This window comes from Trichosurus vulpecula, chromosome 4 (assembly GCF_011100635.1).
Source record: "Trichosurus vulpecula isolate mTriVul1 chromosome 4, mTriVul1.pri, whole genome shotgun sequence".
NCBI classification, from domain to species: domain Eukaryota; kingdom Metazoa; phylum Chordata; class Mammalia; order Diprotodontia; family Phalangeridae; genus Trichosurus; species Trichosurus vulpecula.
The window spans coordinates 522047-541626 of NC_050576.1; the positions used below are offsets into that span (position 1 = coordinate 522047).

Consider the following 19580-nt stretch of genomic DNA (forward strand, 5'->3'; position numbering starts at 1 on the left):
TCCTTAAGGAGGCTCTAAGGACTTTAATTCCCAAAGATCAAATGTCACATCACCAGGAAGACTGAATGTAGGTGGGTTTAATAACGTTTTATAAAAATGTAACTATATAAAGAATATTTGGTTTTCACTGCCACAAAAACATCAGAGAAATTGTTTGAATTCACTCATTCGAATTCCGATTATTTTGTGAAGTTAAAAGTTATTCCCAGGGGAACTGGCTTCCAAAGTTACCAAGCAGCACTCCCCCAATGAGCTCTGTTCTCCACAAAGCCTCTCTACTGAAATCACAAACACCAAGCTCTATATGTGAGAGCAATACATCGAATTTGTTTATAAAGGAAATGTCTCCATAAAATGAAGATTTTCAAGCCCCATCTAACACAAGAAAATATTGTTTTACAAAGCACTAGATGAATGAGCTATTATTGCAAAAATGACCTTGATACAAGATACACACACACATTCAACAGTCTATCTCTATGCAGACAACATTCCCATTTACATATTCAGCCCTTTCGTAATCAAGTTGCCCAAATAAAGATCACCTCTCTCTTTGTAACTTAGTGCTTCTCCTTACTACAACCCTATCAAGTAGACGGTGGTCATCCCCATTTTCTGATGGGAAAACAGAGACTGCCCAGAGTCCCATAGCTAGTGGGTGCTGAGGCAGCCTGCTGACTCTACAAAGAAAAAAACTGGATGATACTCTGGAGTGTACTGAGATAGCACTGGACCCACACCTTATCTCTCTGTCCTTTGGGTTTCACTTACTCAATGCCTGCTATGTGCATGTAAGAAGCAGGCAAAGACCCTGGAAGAGATCATGACCTAAGAAGAGGAGGCAGCATCAGGCCATAAGTACAAAATATAGAGAGAGGGATTTCAAGGAATGAGTGCTAGTCAGTGCGAATCAGGAAAGGCCCAAGGAGGAGATAACAGGGGAGCTGTGCCATGAAGAAAGCCAGGGTGAGAAGAACATGCATTCCAGGTATAAGGGACAAGGAGTCAGGCGGCCAAATGCTGTGCACTGGGGAACAGCTGGTTCTTAGAAGTCACCATGGCCAAACAAATTCATCACCATGGCTTCAAGTATCTACAAAATTGTGCTGGACTGGTCCTTGGAGTTTATGATCTTCAAGGGGAGCTTGTGCCCCTCTACAAATGCCCCTGAAAACACAGAGTAGCCAGATATGGACAGGGCACTGGAGGAGGCTTAACTATCATATGACTATTAAGGGAGGCCAGGCCTGACTCAGTGGCTTGGAGCCCTGCCCCCATCACTTAGGACTGGGTGACTTGGGCTTAGTCACCGTGTCCTCATTCCCTCCGACGACCTCCAGCACCTTCCATCTCTCCAGCTTGTCCTTTGGGTTTCATAGCTGCTTCAATGTAAACAGACATTAATAAAATCTGATAAAAGTTAGAGGATGCATCCTAACCCAAATGTAATACTTTAATGTGACCTAAGAGTTCTTATCCAGTCAATGGAAAGAAATCCAAATGGTCTAATGACCCCAATTAAAGCATGTGCTGTAGGGAATGGCCTTGAACATGTTCAAACCTGGTTTTCAGACAAGGCCCAAAATTTACTCGCTATCTTAGGGCAATGCGTATTTTGGAGGGTGCTGCTCTTCTAAGGGAAGATGCAAATGCAAATCACATTAGGTGCTCTGTTAATGATGCTCAGGATGCTGCTTGTTGCAATGTGCTAGCTATGAAACAAGTCACTATAGGTGAGCCAGACAAGCATAAGGTAGCAGCAGAGAGCTCCTCAGTGTGGGAGGATGACAGACCACTGATCCCAAGGACCTCAGGGTCCTTTGGGGGGTGGGGTTCATGAGCAAAAGAAGGTGAGATTCACAATGTGGAAACAACACGGGGGAATTCTTCAGCTTAAGAAAGATTTCAAATTTCAAAGTACTTCTAAAGATACAGCTAGTATATCTACTGCAAAGAAAGCCATAAAGTCACCTGGAAAATTGCTACCTGAGCACTGACCATAAATGTCCCAGAGGACATGAGAAGCCCTAGTGTTTGTTCTATGGAATCACAAAATCTCCCCATTGGAAAGGACCTTAGAGGTCTTGGTCCTGTCCTTGAGGCATCTCTCATCTAACAGTGGTCATTCAGTCCACTCCTGATTAGCGCAGAGTCTGGCACACATTAGGTACTTAATAAAGGCTAATTTTCAGTCCTAGCCCCCTCCTACAGGTCTGACCAAAAGGTCAGTTTTTCTTTTAGGTCCACTGCCCCCATTTGAAAAATCTTAATGCACTCCTGAGTGACATATCTCATGTCTAGGTTTCCCGAAATGTGATCCAAAGAGTTCCTGGCTCCTTCACAAGCACCTAAGGTACCAGATGCACATTGGGTATAGAACAGCTTTTATTTCACCCCACAGTAAATGCAAAAGATAGTGAGGACTCACAAAAGCTATTGAAATGAAACAGAAACCTATAAATAGCCCATCAGCTCCCCCTACACATGGGGCTGCACCCTGGTGAAACCTCCCTCTCCTCCACAGGGTCACACACAACCCTCTCCCCTCCATGCCCTGCCAAGGCCCTTGGGTGGTAAATGCACTTTCAAAGCTGCCACACTGCAAGGAACTCCAAGTAGGTCACTGCACAGGGACTGTGTAGATGATTTTCTTCCTTCTTGAAGGCCAATGTTTTCATAAGGAAATCCCCTTCTCTGAACTCCAGACTGAAGGGGTTATGCACATGCCTCCTCTGGCATGTGCTTTTGCCCCGATGGTTACCAAATCTTAAAGGTCTCCAGCAGAAGAAGGGGAGCAAAAGAGTGGGCCTTGCCCCCTCCCTCTCCCCTGGCTGCCTATTTCTGTTGCACCAGCGTGGCTCCTAGGAGCAAGTGCCAGCATTCCCACTGAAGTTGGAGCCAGTGTGATGCCTCCTTCCCATGCTGCCTCCACAAAGCGCATCCTTCCTCAGTTTGTACAGGATGCTAACAACACTAGCCTTTCAGAGCACTCTCATGTTTATTAGTTTCTACCACTTCTAAGCAGACCATGTACATACGGCTGGTCTTTTGTCAACATTTGTTAACAGAGTCAAAGAACCTGCAATATAAAAGGGATGATCAGCCCTTTATTTGGCAGTATCGTAAACACATTCATATCTATTATGGGGGAGGGGCAGAGACAGCCATTTCTCTGCTATGGTTGTATTTAACAGTATTTCATTATTCTGCAGATGAATGAGTGCCGCACTGTACATTTAGGGAAGAAAAGGAAACATCTCTTGGCATTGGCTAATTTCAAGTTAATACATAGTTTCTGTCAAACAAAACAAGTGATTTTAACGAGAGTAGTCATTAAGAACAGATAAAGGATGACATCATTACCAACCATGCTCATCTACAAGGACATTTCCACACGGATCAAAACAAAACACAAAAAGTCTTTTTCCAGATCCTGCCAAGTCATGTCATGACTCCAAAGTCTACATTTAAAACTCTTTCCTGATGTTTTTACAGTCAAAATGGGGGATTCATGCAAATCTTGACTTTTGAGTGTGGAAAGCTCTGGAGAAGGCCATTTACATTTCTCTTCAGCATTCCTACTTCCTAGGCTTGAAGAAATGCTGGTCCTTTGGAGCCATCCATAGGGTGCGTGCCTGGAAAAATCTGCTAGTTGGATTTCAGATGGATTCCCTTCTTTCTTGATAACATACGTAATCTGCAAAAGTGTTATCCTCAAAGAAGAAAAGTACTGGCCTTTCAAGTGAGTGGGAAATATATGTGGCTAACCATGGTGGGGAATGGAAACAGAAGCTGGGAAATCACTTCAACACTGACTTCTTCCATTTTTAAAAACTGAAAAAAAGCTATTTTCTTGTATGTTACATTACCAAAAGAAACTCTAATGACCTGAAAATTGATGTGTCTGATGGAGATCACATGTTTTCTCTGTAATCAACACCACAAAAAATGAGTTAGACAGGCTTTTACCCCACAGAGATTTTAGATCATGCTACTAAAATCTGCTCATTTGATATTTTAAAAGATTTTCTTTGTATTTATAATCCAGTTTTAAGGCATATGGAAACTGGTATTCATGACCCTCGGGCTCCTCTGCTGTTGTAAACATCCTTTTTCAGAAAGGCAGCTCTTCTCCACATTAGGCCAAGATAAGCTCTCTTCCTAAAGGAGAGACCTTTTCCACATGGAAATCCCTGAAATTCTATTTGGTCACTATCATCCCTTTAATTGAAGGCCACACAGAAAACTGCAGGTTGGAAGGCAGCTGTGGGGCTGGCCCACTTCCTTCCACAGCAACCACATTGAAATGTGGAAGAGGACAATTCAACCACTTGCATAACTAACCAAACACTTGCATAAATTGTACTTCTTTAGAGTAAAATATCCATAAGAGAGAAAACATATACTGAACATGCTTTCAGGGAACATAAATATGTATACGCTGTGTTCAATGAAATCAGCTTTCGGGCATCACATCAAATAGTGCAAAACTGATTTCAGACCAATCTCTTGTCAAATGTAAAACTACTATACAAAATTCTCCCCCATAGTTTGGTTGCTAAAGTAGATGCTACCAACAGTGATAACCACGGAAATAAAATCCTATCTCAAAGTGTTCAATCAGAAAGTAGATGCACTGTTTATAAAGTCCAACTCAGTTCTGCCCAAGCTGTAAGGAAAAATAAAAATCAAATAAAACTTCATGGCACAAAGGATGTAAAGCTAAGTAAGCCTTCCCAATACATAGGAGACTCCAAATCGGAAATCAAACCTGAGGGAACCGTCCATTTCGTCTCTTGGATAACCCCAGGCCAGGGACAATGGTCACCGCCCGAATTTGTGCAAACACACGTTCAAGCCAACAACAGCTTGAAGCGTCTGACTGTCCTGATCCAGAAGTCAGGCTTACGTCAACGCCGGCTAGATTCTCATTTAAAACAATGATTACGATTTTCCTGCTTTACATTGACATCTTGATGAAGAGAAACCAGGCACTTTCATCTAAAATGCTGTTTTAAAATCACTCTAGGTCACCTAAGCAGAGAACTCCTTATGGTGAACAAAAGACAACCCAGGAGGAAAACGGGTTCCCTCCCTTGGAGGGCTCCGGCCCATGGCCCAGAGGCCCTGAACCCAGCTGAAGAAGCAGCTGATGCACAGGAGAAAGAGCAGCATACTGGTTTATGCATCCATCACGTGGATCCCGAAACAACCAAATCTCCTAGAACTGGAAACACTGGGGTTAAATTTGGAGGAAAAAAAAAAGTTAAAACCAATCTGCCCCAGAGTTAGCATCTTCTCCACACGAGAGTCTTGCCAGAACTTATCACCTGCTGGATATGCATCTCAATCAGAATTTCCTGGGGACATCACACTGAAGCTGAGCTCATGAAGCGGCAACTTCAACAGAGAAGAGAAGAAAGCCCTTCGAGTCCCCTCTGGCAGAGAAAGGGAGGGTCTTTGCCCTCTTGATCATAGCCTGCAGAATCAGGAGCAGTGGCCTGACCAAGAAAGCTTCCATTGCGACCCCAAAGGGCTGATTCTTGGAAACGGATCACACCACACTCAGGAGCCACAGTGATGTCTTTGATTAAATGACATAAGCAACAACACAAACAGCACACATTAGATATTGCTACTGCCTATATGCTGACTGTTTCTATTCCCCGCATTCCTTAACTGGGCTTCAATGCAAAAGGAGACAGCTGATATGTACAGATGCATTCTCAAGGCAAAGTGAAATACAATGTTACTGAGAAGTGACCTAATGGATGGACAGTGTGCCACATGGGAAAAACAGGGAAGCTGGGTGTACCCTTGGACAAAGCAGTGACCTTCTGGGTGCCATGTGCCAAGGCAAGGCTTTTGAGGATGTTGACTCAACAGTTTCACACAAGAGTCCTCCAAAGGGGTCAGCCAATTGTCTCCACGGACCAAAGATGGACTTGAATCACAAACAACAATTGTGAAAAATGCACATTTCAGAAATGAGAAGGTTTCCTAGGGATTATGGCCCTCTCAAAAGGGTGTTCAGCCTAATCACCCCTTCATCCTTCCATTCACCCCTTGATATTCCACCCCGATGGCCCAGCCATACGCACAACCTCCCCCCTCACTGGACTCTGGCTTCCACCAGACCACTGGACATGGTGTGGCTATGGCCGCTCACACAGCTGCTTGTGTGTCTCAGGGAGTCTGTGCCCAGGTATGCCATCAAAAGCTCGGTGCGGCGCATCAGCAGCCGCATAAGGTCTTCAGCCAGTGTCTCCATACTGGAATAGCGGACCTTCTCTAAATCGAAGATGTCTTTGAGAAAATAGAGGACTTGGTCCTGGCAGACAAAACAAGCAAGCAGGTGTTTAAGGAGAAGGTCTGTGCCACCACCTGCTTAACCCAGAGAGTTCACCCATTCTCAATGATCACAAATCACAAATGTTTAGGGTCACAAAACCAAAAACAAATGGGAAAGTTGCCTTAATAAATAAAAGTTATCAGGTCTATTTAAGCTAAAATTAAAATTCTGAACCATGAACTCAGCCCTGAAGGCAGGTACTGTGAACTCACACACTGAGAAGGGGAATCTTGGCATCTCTCTTTAAGACAGGCCCTGCAGGAAGTCCTGGCAAAGCACACTTGAGACCTCCAAGTCCCTCATTTGATGAATGGGACAGGAACTGAAGGCAGAATTAGGAGGATGAGCAAATCCTGGCAGGGATGGCCTCTGACTGAGGACAGTTCTCCCGAAAGGCACCACAAGACAACCACGCACAGTGGGCATGCCTCGTCAGGTCTGAAGGGCCACCTTTCTGTCTTCTGGATCACTCTCATTGCTCTTTGAAACATAATGGGGCCCAAATCACAAAATCTCAAGTTTAAAATTCCTGCCCCAATCCAATCCTGTCCAATACAAAAAGCAAATAGTTTTCTAACATGGCAGGAAATAGGCAAGAACATCCACCCATTACAAGTGAAAAGGTGAAAATGACCACTGTCTCTGAGACCACCTCAAGTCTAGGATGAATAATAACCCTTTATCAATAACAGCTCATATTGATATAATGCTCTAAGGGGGCAATAAATGCCACATCCTTATTTCAGAGGAGGAAGCAGAGGCAGATGGGTGAAGGGACCTGCCCAGAGTCACACTGTGAGGAAGTGTCTGAGACAGGCTTTGGACGGGGGTCTCTCTGACTCTGGGCCCCGCCTAGCTGCCTTTACATCCCAGCCTCTGTGTGCCAGGCACTGGGGGTTGCAAGGGAAGGAAGCAACTGGAGCTATCCTTCCAGGACTCAATCATCCAAGAGGAGGGAGAAAAAAAACATACAAGGAAAAGTGTATTAAGTTTAGAAGAAAAAATGGGGCTGAACACTACAGGACCTTGGGAGCCCAAAGTAGAGCAAACTGGCCCACAGGCTTTAAATGGATATGGAGCTTCTTCCTACAGCCCATCCCCTTTGAATAAAACATCCACTCCATCCACATGCGTCTTCACTTGGAGCAAAGACAATTCTTAAAAGCTGCCCGTACCTTAAAGAAGCAACATAAATCATAGAGGGAGTTTCTTGGACCCAAAAAGCCCCAGGCCAATACAGGACTGACGTGCTCACAAATGGCGTAGAAGTGGGCAAAGAACCCATCAGGAATCTGTTGGCAAAGGAAGGAGAGTGAAATGAACAAACTAGGTTTATGAAGAGCCTGCTATGTGCCGGGCACTGAGGGACAAAGACAAAAGTAAGACAAGTGAACACTTATTTAGAGAGAAATTAAAAGTCAACAAAAACAGTCCAAAAGGTCAACTGGTCAAGAGTGATCTGAATAATTGGAAAGGTATAAACTGCTCATGGTTAGGCCCTACCAATGAAATGAAAATAATAATACTCCCTGAATTAATTGATTTATTTGTTGCCATACAACCAAACTTCAAAGGATTACTTCATTACTTTAAAGATCTAGAAAAGGCAACAAAATTAATCTGCAAGACCAAAATTCAAGAATCTCAAAAGAAATAAGAAAATGTAGGAAGGAAGTGGGCCAAGCAATAGTGGACTTTAAACCATAAAGCAAAGGAATAATGTTTAAAAAATAGAAAAGTTGATCAGTGGAACCAGCAAGGTACATGACATTTGTAACAAAACAGAGTACAAAAATATTCGATAAAACCAAATGCCCCTAACTCCTGGGAAAAGGCCCACTACTTGATAAAAATTGCTGGAAAACTGGAGCACAATCTGGCAGAAATCAAGCTTACACCACTATCCCACACCACACACCAAAATAAGGTCCAGATGGACGTGACTTAAATATAAAAAAATGATATCAAGAACAAGTTCAAAAAGCAAGGAAGGAAACAGCTTTTTCAGCTATGGAAAGGGGAAATATTTATGACCAAGCAAGTGATGAAGGGCATCACAGAAGATGAAATGGACATCTTATGAGAATGAGATCAATGACCAAAGGATAGCAAGAGTCACAGGCAGTTCTGTTACAAAGGAAGAAAACCAAATGATCATCAGCAATTTGAAAAAAATTCTCCAAATCATTAATAATTAGAGAAACAACTCAAAATTTTCATTTCATGCTTATCAGATTGTCAAAGATGACAAACCAAAAATGGCAGCTGCTAGAGAAGAGACATACAGAGACAAGAACATCAAGGCACGGAGGAGGTGGGAGCTGGTCCAATCATTCTGGAAGCAACACTCCCAAAGTCACTAAATTGTACATGCCCTCAGACCCAGGAATACCCCTCTACTAGACCTATATCCCAAAGAGATCTACAAAAGAGGAGAGGATACAGTAACACAGACACAATCATAGCATCACTACTGCAGAGATCTAGAGATTAAAGTGGGGAAGGCTTAGGGTGTCGTTGTTCAGTCGTTCAGTCTGGTCTGACTCTGTGACCCCATGGACTGTAGTGCGCCAGGCCCTTCTATCCTCCGATTCCTCTCAAAGTCTGTCCAAGCTCACATTTGTTGTTTCCATGTTTCCATTATCCATCCATCTCGTCCTCTGCTGTCCCCTTCTCCTTTTGCCTTCAATCTTTCCCAACATCAGGGGCTTTTCCAATGAATCCCATCTTCTCATTATGTGGCCAAAGTATTTAAGCTTCAGCTTCAGTATTTGACTTCCAGTGAATACCCTGAATTCATTTCTCTTAAGTATTGACTGATTTGATTTCCTTGCTGTCCAAGGGACTCTTTAAAGGCTTCTCCAGCACCACAATTCGAAAGTGTCAATTCTGCGGCGCTCAGTTCCTTATAGTCCAACTCTCACAGCCATACATTGCTACTGGAAAAAAAACATAGTTTTGACTATACAGACCTTTGTTGGTAAGGTGATGTCTCTGCTTTTTAGTCTGCTGTCCAGATTTGCCATAACTCCCTCCCTTTGCCAGAAAGTGATGGGACCAGTTGCCAAGATCTTAGCCTTTTTTTTTTAATGTTAAGCTTCAAGCCAGCTTTCACACTCTTCTCTTTCACCCCCGAGAGGCTTCTTAATTCCTCTTCACTCTCTGCCATCAGAGTGGTATCATCTGCATATCTGAGATTGTTGATATTTCTTCTGGTGATCTTAATGCCAGCTTTGATTCATCTAGCCTGGCATTTTGCATGACGGACTCTGCATGTTAGTTAAATAAATAAGGTGACAACATACAACCTTGTCATACTCCTTTTCCAATCTTCCAACAATCAGCAGTTCTATGTTTGGTTGTAACTGTTGCTTCTTGGTTTGCATACAGGCTCCTCAGGAGACAAGTAAGATGATCTGGTCTTTCCATCTCTTTGAGGACTTGCCACATTTTGCTGTGATCCACACAGTCAAAGGCTTTACGTAGTCAGTGAAGCAGATTTTTTTTTGTTTGCTCGTTTGTTTGTTTTTCTGGAACTCTATTGCTTTGCCCACAATCCAGCCAATGTTGGCATTTTGGCCCCTACATCCTCTGCCTGTTCTTGGGTAATTCTCAGTTCACATGTTGCTGAAGCCTCGCTTGCAGAATCTTGAGCATAACCTTGCTGGCGTGTGAAATGAGCACCACTGTTCAGTAGCTTGTGCATTGTTTGGCATCACCCAGATTCAGCACGGGGGTGTGAACTGATCTTTTCCAATATAGTGGCCACTAGTTTTCTAAATTTGCTGGCAAATTGAGTGCAGTACTTTAACAGCATCGTCTTTGAGGATTTTATATAAATAGCTCAGCCAGAATTCCATCCCCTCCACTAGCCTCACTGCTAGCAGTGCTTTCTAAGGCCCACTTAACTTCGATCTCTGGGACATCTGGCTCTAAAGAAGTGACCACACTATCACAGTGTTAAGTGTTCAGTGATGTTAAGACTTTCCTTGTATAGTTCTCCGACAGTTAGGGTTTGTGTCAGAGGTGCACATTTGTCACCTCTTCTCTTAGTCTCTTCTACTTTGGTTAAGTCCCTATCATTTTTCACCTTTTATCATGTCCATTTTTGCATGAAACATTCCTTTGATATCTCTGATTTTCTTGAAGAGATCTTGTTTTTCCCATTCTACTGTTTTCTTCTATTTCTTTGCATTTCTCATTTAAGAACGCTTTTTTCTCTCTCCTTGCTGCTTTCTGGAATTCTGCATTCAGCTGAGTACGTCTTTCCCTTTCTCCTTTCCCCAGCTCTTTGTGAAGCCTCGTCCAACACTATTTTGCTTGCTTGCTCTTCTGTTTCTTTGGGGGGTTTTTGCTGCTGCCTCCTGTATGATATTTTCAACCTCTGTTCATAGTTCTTCAGGCACTCCAGCTACCAAATCTAATCCCTTAAATCTATGACCATCTTTTCTTTCTTTTTTGGCTAGGGATAATGTCATCCAAAAGAAAAAAAAAGAAAGAAAAGAGGGTAATTAAAGCAGTTAGAAGAAAATGAACACCGTACCCCCCCCCCAAAAAAAGGAAGCTGAGAAGGAAAGTCAGACAAGTGGAACGGCTTTTAAGATAACAAGCTGAATTTATTCTTCTTATTTCTTCTAATATAAAGTCATCAGCATGGTAGCATTTGTCCTCTTTTGTAGTCTGCCCCAGATCCATGAAACGTTGTTTGTATTACTGTTTAAACAAGTGATTACATTTGGTCTGCGCGGTGAGCCAGGGTTCACATGTATCCTTTTATACTACTGGACTATGTGCATCATTTAAGACATGTTGCATGCTCTTTCTGTGAAGCTGGGCATACAGTCTGTTCTCGTTGGTCAGAACTGTGAGAACTAAGCTCTGTGGACCCTAACGATCCAAAGCTCAGCCTGCAGAGAAGGGCAGAAGGGCAAACTGACCAAAGGGTGAAGATGGCTGTGCCTGAGAAGGAGGAGCCCGGCCTATAGACTAGGGATCACGATGACTGCAGGGCCCCTGGGGCAGTCCAGCTGGTAAACCCTGGAGACTCCTGCTCAGAATCACGTCTGAAAATGCACAGGATCAAAACGGAGCCAATCATATTGGAAGAGTTGATCCAGATATGAAAAAAGACACAAGTTCATGGACAATGGGTCAAGAACCCCTGATTCAAGGCCTAATAAGTTCCTAGAAAGGAACCAGTCTTTGCCCTCAGTAAACTCCCCTTCTGGTGTGGGTACTGGGGGAGGAGGCAGGATATCCAGAAGGAAAGAACACCCATAATCGAGGGGCCCAAGAAGGGCCCTGAGATGGGACATGGTGCACTGGGTCCTGAGAAGGGCCAGGACAGCTGCCTGGCTGTCCCACCAAGGTGGGGGACAAGGGTGGGCAGGGGAGCGTGAGCCACCCAGAGCCATGGGCTGATGTGCCTGAGTCACCAGGATCCCCACAGGAAGTCAGCTTGGCCTCCTCCCTCCAGGACTTCCTGGTAGGTGGGTCTCAACCCTGGAGGCCAGGGATGTTACTACTGACTTCTTTCCAGCCTCTGCCTGGAGGCAGCTCATCTGCCTGCACTTCTCCTGTTTCTGTCCCACTGGGAGGCTCAAGTTCCTCCCTCCTCTCCCTCTTCATCCTCCTTCCTCCTCTTTTCCCCTCCTTCTTCTTTTCTTCTTCCTGCTCTTCCTTCTCCCCTCCTCTCCTCTTCTTCATTGCCCTCTTCCTTCCCCTCCTTATTCTCCTCTCTTCTTTTTCTTCCTCCCCCTTTCCTCTCCCCCTCCTCTCCCTCCTTCCTCTCCTCTTCCTTCCCCTCCTTATTCTCCTCTTCCTCCTCTTTGTCCTCTTCCTTCTCCTCTCCCCTCCTCCCCCCTTCCTCTCCTCTTTCTTCCCCTCCTTATTCTCCTCTTCCTCCTCTTTCTCCCCTTCCTCCTCCTCTCCCCTCCTTCCTCTCCTCTTCTTTCCTTTCCTTATTCTCCTCTTCCTCCTCCTCTCCCCTCCTCCTTCCTCTCCTCCTCCTGCCCATCCTTTATCACCCATCCACTTCTTCAAACTGCTCCCTGTCCTCAGCATTCTCCACCTGGGCTGCAGTGGCTACTCTTCAGCTAAAATGACTCATTTTCTTGCCATTCATCCATTTTTGCCTTCTTGGGCGTGAGGTCATCCCCCATTAGACTGTAGGCCCCTGCTGGGGAGGGGCTGTCTTTCCTTGAAGGAGAGACATGTCTCAAATAGCAATAGAATGCAGAGAAGGAATAGGGGTTGGGTGCTCAAAAACTGTGCAGCTAGACTTTAGTTCATTTTGGTTAGCCAGTAAGATTCAAGCCTACAATGTTTTCTTTTGGTTTTGCTTTTCCCTTTAGTTTTCTAGGAAAGCTCCTCTTGACAAATCCCAGCAAACTCCCCGAGCCGAAAGAGGAGCTTCTCCCGACCTGGTCTGAAGCACAGGACAGGGGAGCTGGAGGTGCTCGTTGCAGCACGCCTCCTCACTGGCCAGCCTGCAGGACTCTGAGTGACCTCTCATCTGTAAGATGAAGGGTGTGTTCCCGAGGGTCTAAGCCTATGATGGGATCAACCACTGTCGTAGGGCCTTGAGAAGAGACAGTCAAGTCCAGCAAAGGGACAGCTGGAGACAGCCTAGATAGCTGTAGCTACCTGAGGTTTCCTCCAGATGTTCCTCTTCCTACATCATACCTCTCTGCTTTCTGGAATTCCTTGGACAGAGAAAGAAGGGCCACTGTGGCCCTCTGACACATGGGCTTCCTCTCCTTGTGAAGCTCAAACTCAGCCGACATGGTGGTGGGGCAGGGTAGGGCAGGGCACCTGCTCTCCCCTTCTTCTTCCTCTATACCACAGTTACACGAGCACATTTTCAGACTCTTACGGCACGACTTGGGCTGAGACCTACTATTGCTCCCACAATTCACACACTGCTGAAGAGGATGTGATCATGACACTGGGATAGTAAAAAAAATAAGAAACAGAATATCCCCCTCCCCAATCCCATAAAAGGCATTTACCTTCATCTGCTGCCTCTTCTGCTTGAGCACCGACCAGCAGCTGGATGCCACGGCCTAGACACGCACAGGGAAGAAAAAAGGCCCAACTGAAGCTGGCATGTGGCCCCGGCTTCTGAGCCACCACACCTCTCCCCTTAGTCTCGTTGTCTCCCTTCATGCTGACTGTCAGTGACAAGCACAAGCGACTCATACTCCCCTGGGTTATTCTCAAACAAAAGATTTTTTTAAAGAATTAAATACAAGAGTCAGCCAAGCAAAACTGGGTGGCATCCACTGCCAAGACTCCCTGGAGTTACAGGCCGTAGGCCCTCTCACGCTCAGAGCTAAACTTCATCAAATTTCCCAAACAGAAGTTAAAAGTACACATAGAAAAGACCCTGCATACAATGTAATATGGGGTTTTTCCTAAAGAAATGGCATTCTTTAAATAGTCTGGGGCCCTGCTAGCGGTTTTATCCAAATAAGGACCTAAGAAGTATAACACAATGACAGAAAAGTAGCTTTTTCTTCCCAAAAACACAATGGAAACCCCCAAGCCCAGGCTCTTGTGTCTACATCTCTAAGGTCTCTATACCCTATCAACTAGAGAAATAGATGAGAATGACCTCTTGTGAGACAAAAACCATACTAATCAGAGAAAATTTAAAATACGCACATTTAAGAATTCCATAAATTAAAGAAGAGGCAGATGATGATAACCTGCATGATTCATCGCTCTGAGGCCTGAGATCCTCCTCAGGATCCCTCCCCAAGCTCCCCCTCTGACTCCTGGCATGGGGCATGGGGGTGACCCAGGGCCCCTGAAAGCCAAGCCTAGGAAGCCAATCAGACAGGGCAAGTGCGGAGTCAACAGAGCTTAAGTCAGTTTGTGTGTCTGCACATAAGAATTCCTTCAGGTCCTTTCACTGACCCCCAGGGGTCTACTTGTGGAGGCTTTCTTTCCAAGGATTCAGCTTGGCTAGGCCATCCCAAGAGGGCAGGGCTGTCATGGCTCTGCATCCACAGGGTCCTACGAGCTTGCTGGGGCTACATCAGTTACATCCGAGGCACCGAGCCTCTAGAGAGTGAACTTTCTCATCATGTGGGCCCTTTCCACACCAACCCAATCATACAACCGACTTTTATCTTCAAGTTCAAATGGCTTGTCAACAGATTCTGCTTATTTACTGCTTCAGTTCATACAAGTTTTCCCAGATTTCTCTAAAATCATCCCTCATTAGTTTGAGGGAGAGGAAAAAAATGTTTGTTAATTGAAAAAAAATCTGATTTTTTAAAAAGGCCTGGGGGGAAATTAGAGACTAAGATGTCACCATTTTCACAAGCCACAAGTACTTCCCAGAATGAGTAAATCCCACTTACAGTTTCTTTAAAGGAGGAGTTTAGCCAGCGATTGTTAACTACATTCTGTATGGATGTGGGTGGGTTTTCTAAGTCTTCAAAGGAGTCCATTAATATAAAATCCAGGACAATGTCATAAAAATTTAGATTTTTCACCTGCATGAAATGAGGGAAAAAAAATGCACATGCATGATTACTTATTAGCACCTGCACTGGAAGAAAGACTGAATCCAGATTCTACTCATGAAAAGAAATAAATCTGGTGTTGTCAGATATACAAGTAATCACCAAGGAGGAAGAAATGCTGACTCAGGCTCTATCTACACCCATGCACCTCGCTCCCTGCCCCAATCTCGGCCTCCCAAAGCCATTTTTGGACTTTGTTTGGAGGCTCAGAGGCTGGAGGAGGAAGAAGTGAATGAAAACAGGCGAAACTCACCCCCCTCGCGGACAGTTCCACCTCAATGGTCTCCCAGTGGTCTGTTTGCTCTAAAAAACAGATCATTTCATCAAAAACATCTTCAAATTTCTTTGGATTCTGTAGGATATCATCAGCAAACAAGAAGAAGATGACACGTTTTAATTCTAAGCATGCTTCTTGAAACAAGCTTCAGGCCTGCCGAGTCTAAGCTGCCTCCTGGACAGGGACAGCTAAGGTTCCCAGAATCCTGTCTAGTGGACAACAGGGCTGGACCACATTGCCCAGCTCGGCTCAAAGGTCCAAACTTTGGTTGAAGGCAAAGTAGGCCAAAGGAAACGAGCAGAAACTGCTCCCCTGAGCTTATGTGGCCAATAGCTCTCAGGTGAAAAGGAAAACCGGACAATAACCTTCGCTAGTCCTGGGCCCAACTTCAGACCAGTGAGAACCATGAGCAACACTCGAGGACAATGGGTCATCATCCTGTCCCATCCCTTGATGCTGACATCAGAGAAGGTGGTTCTCCAAACCCCGCTGGCCCAACGTGAGGGGGAGTAAATCTGAATTCCAAAATTTCTGGGACCCCAGCTACCATCTCTAACCCTCCCCCTTGTTTTCCAAAGACGATGCTGGCAGCAGCTTCAATGATCACTAAGCCCTGGGAGGGCTACCCAGGACTCCAGGGCAAACATGCTTTGACGAGTTCTGGGCGGCAGCAGAACTCTAAGGTTCTAAGGGAACCTAGGAATGAGGGGACACAATGAGAAGGAGGAGCTGGCCTCAGGTTATGTACGTGGGCATGTATTTATCTGTACTAGTCCTATCCCCCAGTAGAGGGCAGGGACCCTGGCACCCAGTGTCTAGGCCAGTCACGTGTGTCCTCGCGCGCGCGCACACACACATACACGCACACACGCACGCACGCACACACATGCACACAGACACACGCACACATGTACGCACACACACAGACGCACACACACGTACATGCACACACATACACACGCACACACACGCACACGCACACATGCACGCACACACACACACAGACGCACACACACGTACACACACATACACACGCACGCACACACATACACACGCACGCACACACACGCACAGACACACGCACATGCACACACACGTACACGCACACACATACACACGCACACACACACGTACATGCACACACATACACATGCACACACACGCACATGCACACATGCACGCACACACACACAGACGCGCACACACACGTACCCATACACACGCACACACGTACATGCACACACACGCACACACAGACACACACACACGTACACGCACACACATACACACACGCACGCACGCACACACACATGCACACGCACGCACACACGTACACACTATAAACACACGCACACCACACACACACGCACACACACAGACACACGCACACACACAGATGCACACACACGCATGCACACACACACACGCACACATGCACGCACACACACACAGACGCACACACACGCACACACAGACACACGCACACACACGTACACGTACACACATACACACGCACACACACGTACATGCACATGCATACACATGCACACACACGCACACGCACACATGCACGCACACACACACACGCACACACGTACATGCACACACACGCACACACACAGACGCACACACACGTACACGCACACACATACACACGCGCACACACATGCACACACACGCACGCACACACATGCACACGCACGCACACACGTACACACTATAAACACATGCACGCACACACACGCACACACACAGACACACGCACACATACACAGACGTACACACACACGCATGCACACACACACGCACACATGCACGCACACACACAGACGCACACACATGTACACGCACACACATACACACGTGCACAACATGCACACACATGCACGCACACACACTATAAACACACACACGCACACGCAGGTACACACCAAAGATCCAGGGCACTAAACAATCGGAATCCCCTGGAACAACCCTTCCTTCTAGAATTTTTAATTTCTAACCGAATAGCAACTTTGTTAACAAAATCGAGTTTACCTTTCTTGCCTTGACAATTAAAGCTGATAAAATTTTTCTTCCACTCTCAGCAAGAAATGTCCTGTTGGCTGTTTCTGAAAGAATAACCTGCAAGAACCCCCCCCCCCCCCGCCCCAAGACCTGGAATGACTGCTTGATACAACAGAAAAGGAGGAAAGGGAATTCCAATCGAGGGTCTGGGAGTGAGCGATCCAGACCCAAGGAGTCAGTGCAGGCAGGAAGCACAACACCAAGGGCTCTAGCTCATAAGGACCAGTGCCAGGGACCTCCCTCTTCTTCACAAGTCTAGCTGGGCTCACACTTCAGGCCCACAAAGTACCTCAGCGCACATGCACCGGTCTCAGAGATGTAAGGAGCTCAGGCCACCACTAAGTGCAAGAGGCTGACACGGCCCAGTGGCCAACGGGCCACCCCTGGGCCAAGGCAGGACTGGCTGGGACAACTGGCCATGGGGATCCCTGCGGCCGGGAGCTGGACACTAGGCTAGGCTACTTCCTGACTATCCGTAGGTCACAGGGTCTCTGAAAGCAAAGGGAGATGAAAAGTGCTGAGCACAGGAGCAGGGTGGTGCTGGGAAAGCCATTTACCTGGAAAGCCTGTCGGATGCAGTGAAGCTTGGCAAGAAAGTCACTGTCTCCAAGGCACTCCAACATTTCAGTTCTACAGAAAACGAGAATAAAAAATGAGGCTCTTTTCAGGATAGAGCTGACAATGAATCTGGAATTGCACCGGATCTGAACTCAGGCTGCTAATGAGAAACACATGTCTTTTCATTACTGACAAAGTCAAGACTAGATGTCTTGAAACAAATGTCCGGAGAAGAAGCAATTTAGCTGGGCAAAACCCCTCATTCTCTGTATCCTCATGACACCCTCCCCAAAGCAAAGATTACAAAAACACAACCACAAAAGGCACCATATCATCTTCTATAGACATAAGTAAAGTAAAACAAAAACATTACCTGAGGACCCTGGAGTAAATTTTCCCCTCTTCGACCAAGTGCATGGCTTCTTCGTACAATGGACAGTGGCAGAGAGGGTCCAGACTGTATACATGGCGCCCCTCCCGGTGTTCTGTGAGCTGAGGAGACGGCCGGGTTAGTTACGGAACACACAAAGCTGGTCAAATGAAGCAAAACCAACAAGGATTCAGCATCATCCACAGTTCTATTTCAAAACGGTGCTTGATCCAAGAGGCAAAGCTGGGCTTATCCCTGAGCTACAAAGAAAAGCTCAGAAGAAGGAGTCCACGGAATGAAATCAATGCAGCTCATTCCCCAAAGGTAAGCGGGCAAGAGCTGAACAAGTCATCCAAAAATCGTCAACTGCCACATCCAAAGAAATACAAACCATTAAAAGCCCATCAGGAGAAGGTACCAGGTCACTAAGTATGGAGAAATGCAAATGAAAACAACAGGGGAGGGGTGCCTCTCAGCAGACAAGTCAGTGCTGAGGGGAAACAGCCGGGGGAGGGGGGCAATCTAGAAATCTAGTCCCTCGGACTGGACAGAGGACCCCAGACAATATGTCAAGAGTTTGCCTGGAGACGAGGAGTTAGGAGCGAGGACTCCCAGGAGCAAGGCACAAAGAGCAGCTCCAACCTGACCCTTGAGGGGAAGCACTAGGAGTTCAGCATTTGCTATCAGATGTTGGGGACCCCTGGGTCAGCTCCACTGGAGCACCTTGCCTTTCCTTCCCATCTTTCTATTCCTCACCATGAGGGGCTCAACCACCCTGTCCAACTGAACTTTCGGCCCCTTTTCTTCCCACCTCTGTGACTGAGAACACTGGCCTTTTTCTTTAAACACTCAAAGAGCATGACAGATGATTCCAACTGAGGAAACAGAGTCTGAGTAGCTTAACCATCACAAAAAATGCATTTGGTAAAAGGAGGCACATTGGACAAAGTCAAAAGCAAACTTTCTCCCGGGGAAGACCTCAAGGACCTGCAGTTTAGTGGGGGTGGACAGTGCCCTCCCATGACACATTGACAAGCTGGCCCTTGTGGCCCATAGACCAAGCCTGGGAGGGCCCTGAGACATCATCTCACTTATTATCCAAGGTCCAAAGAGGTAAGCCGAGTCTCAGCTGGGTGCCTGGGCATCTCTCCAAGCTCTAAACTGACATATCCAACTCTTGCAGTCTCGTGGGCCAAAGCAAACACCTCCCCTCAGAAGATGCCTCTGCCCCTTTCTGTGACAGGCAACTTACTTGATGACCACATCCCTTCCCCAGCATGCTTAGTAAATGCCTGGCCACTTGATGACTTGTCAGAGCCCATACTTTCCTGGAGCCATCTGGAGAAGGCAGGGTCACCACTCCCTGACAAGGCATCAGGGAAGAGCTTGAGTGGAGGGGGAAGAAGCAAGCACATACCATAC

General features: G+C 46.1%; 1 protein-coding gene across 2 annotated transcripts in view; it reads right to left on the reverse strand.

Moving 5' to 3' along the window:
• Nucleotides 1-3087: 3087 nt before the first annotated feature.
• MIGA1 (mitoguardin 1) overlaps nt 3088-19580 on the reverse strand; it is a 60700-nt gene continuing 44207 nt past the window's right edge. Inside the window, exons 9-16 of one of the 2 annotated variants that reach the window (XM_036756034.1) lie at nt 18162-18280; nt 17788-17860; nt 17201-17287; nt 15140-15238; nt 14722-14856; nt 13363-13416; nt 7528-7644; nt 3088-6331 (exon numbers count right to left, since the gene is read on the reverse strand). In XM_036756034.1, the coding sequence (XP_036611929.1) occupies nt 6113-6331; nt 7528-7644; nt 13363-13416; nt 14722-14856; nt 15140-15238; nt 17201-17287; nt 17788-17860; nt 18162-18280 (903 nt within the window). In that variant the 3' untranslated portion in view covers nt 3088-6112. Of the gene's footprint in view, nt 6332-7527; nt 7645-11317; nt 11416-13362; nt 13417-14721; nt 14857-15139; nt 15239-17200; nt 17288-17787; nt 17861-18161; nt 18281-19580 lie in introns of those variants that run through there. The other variant, XM_036756035.1, reaches the window with a different exon arrangement.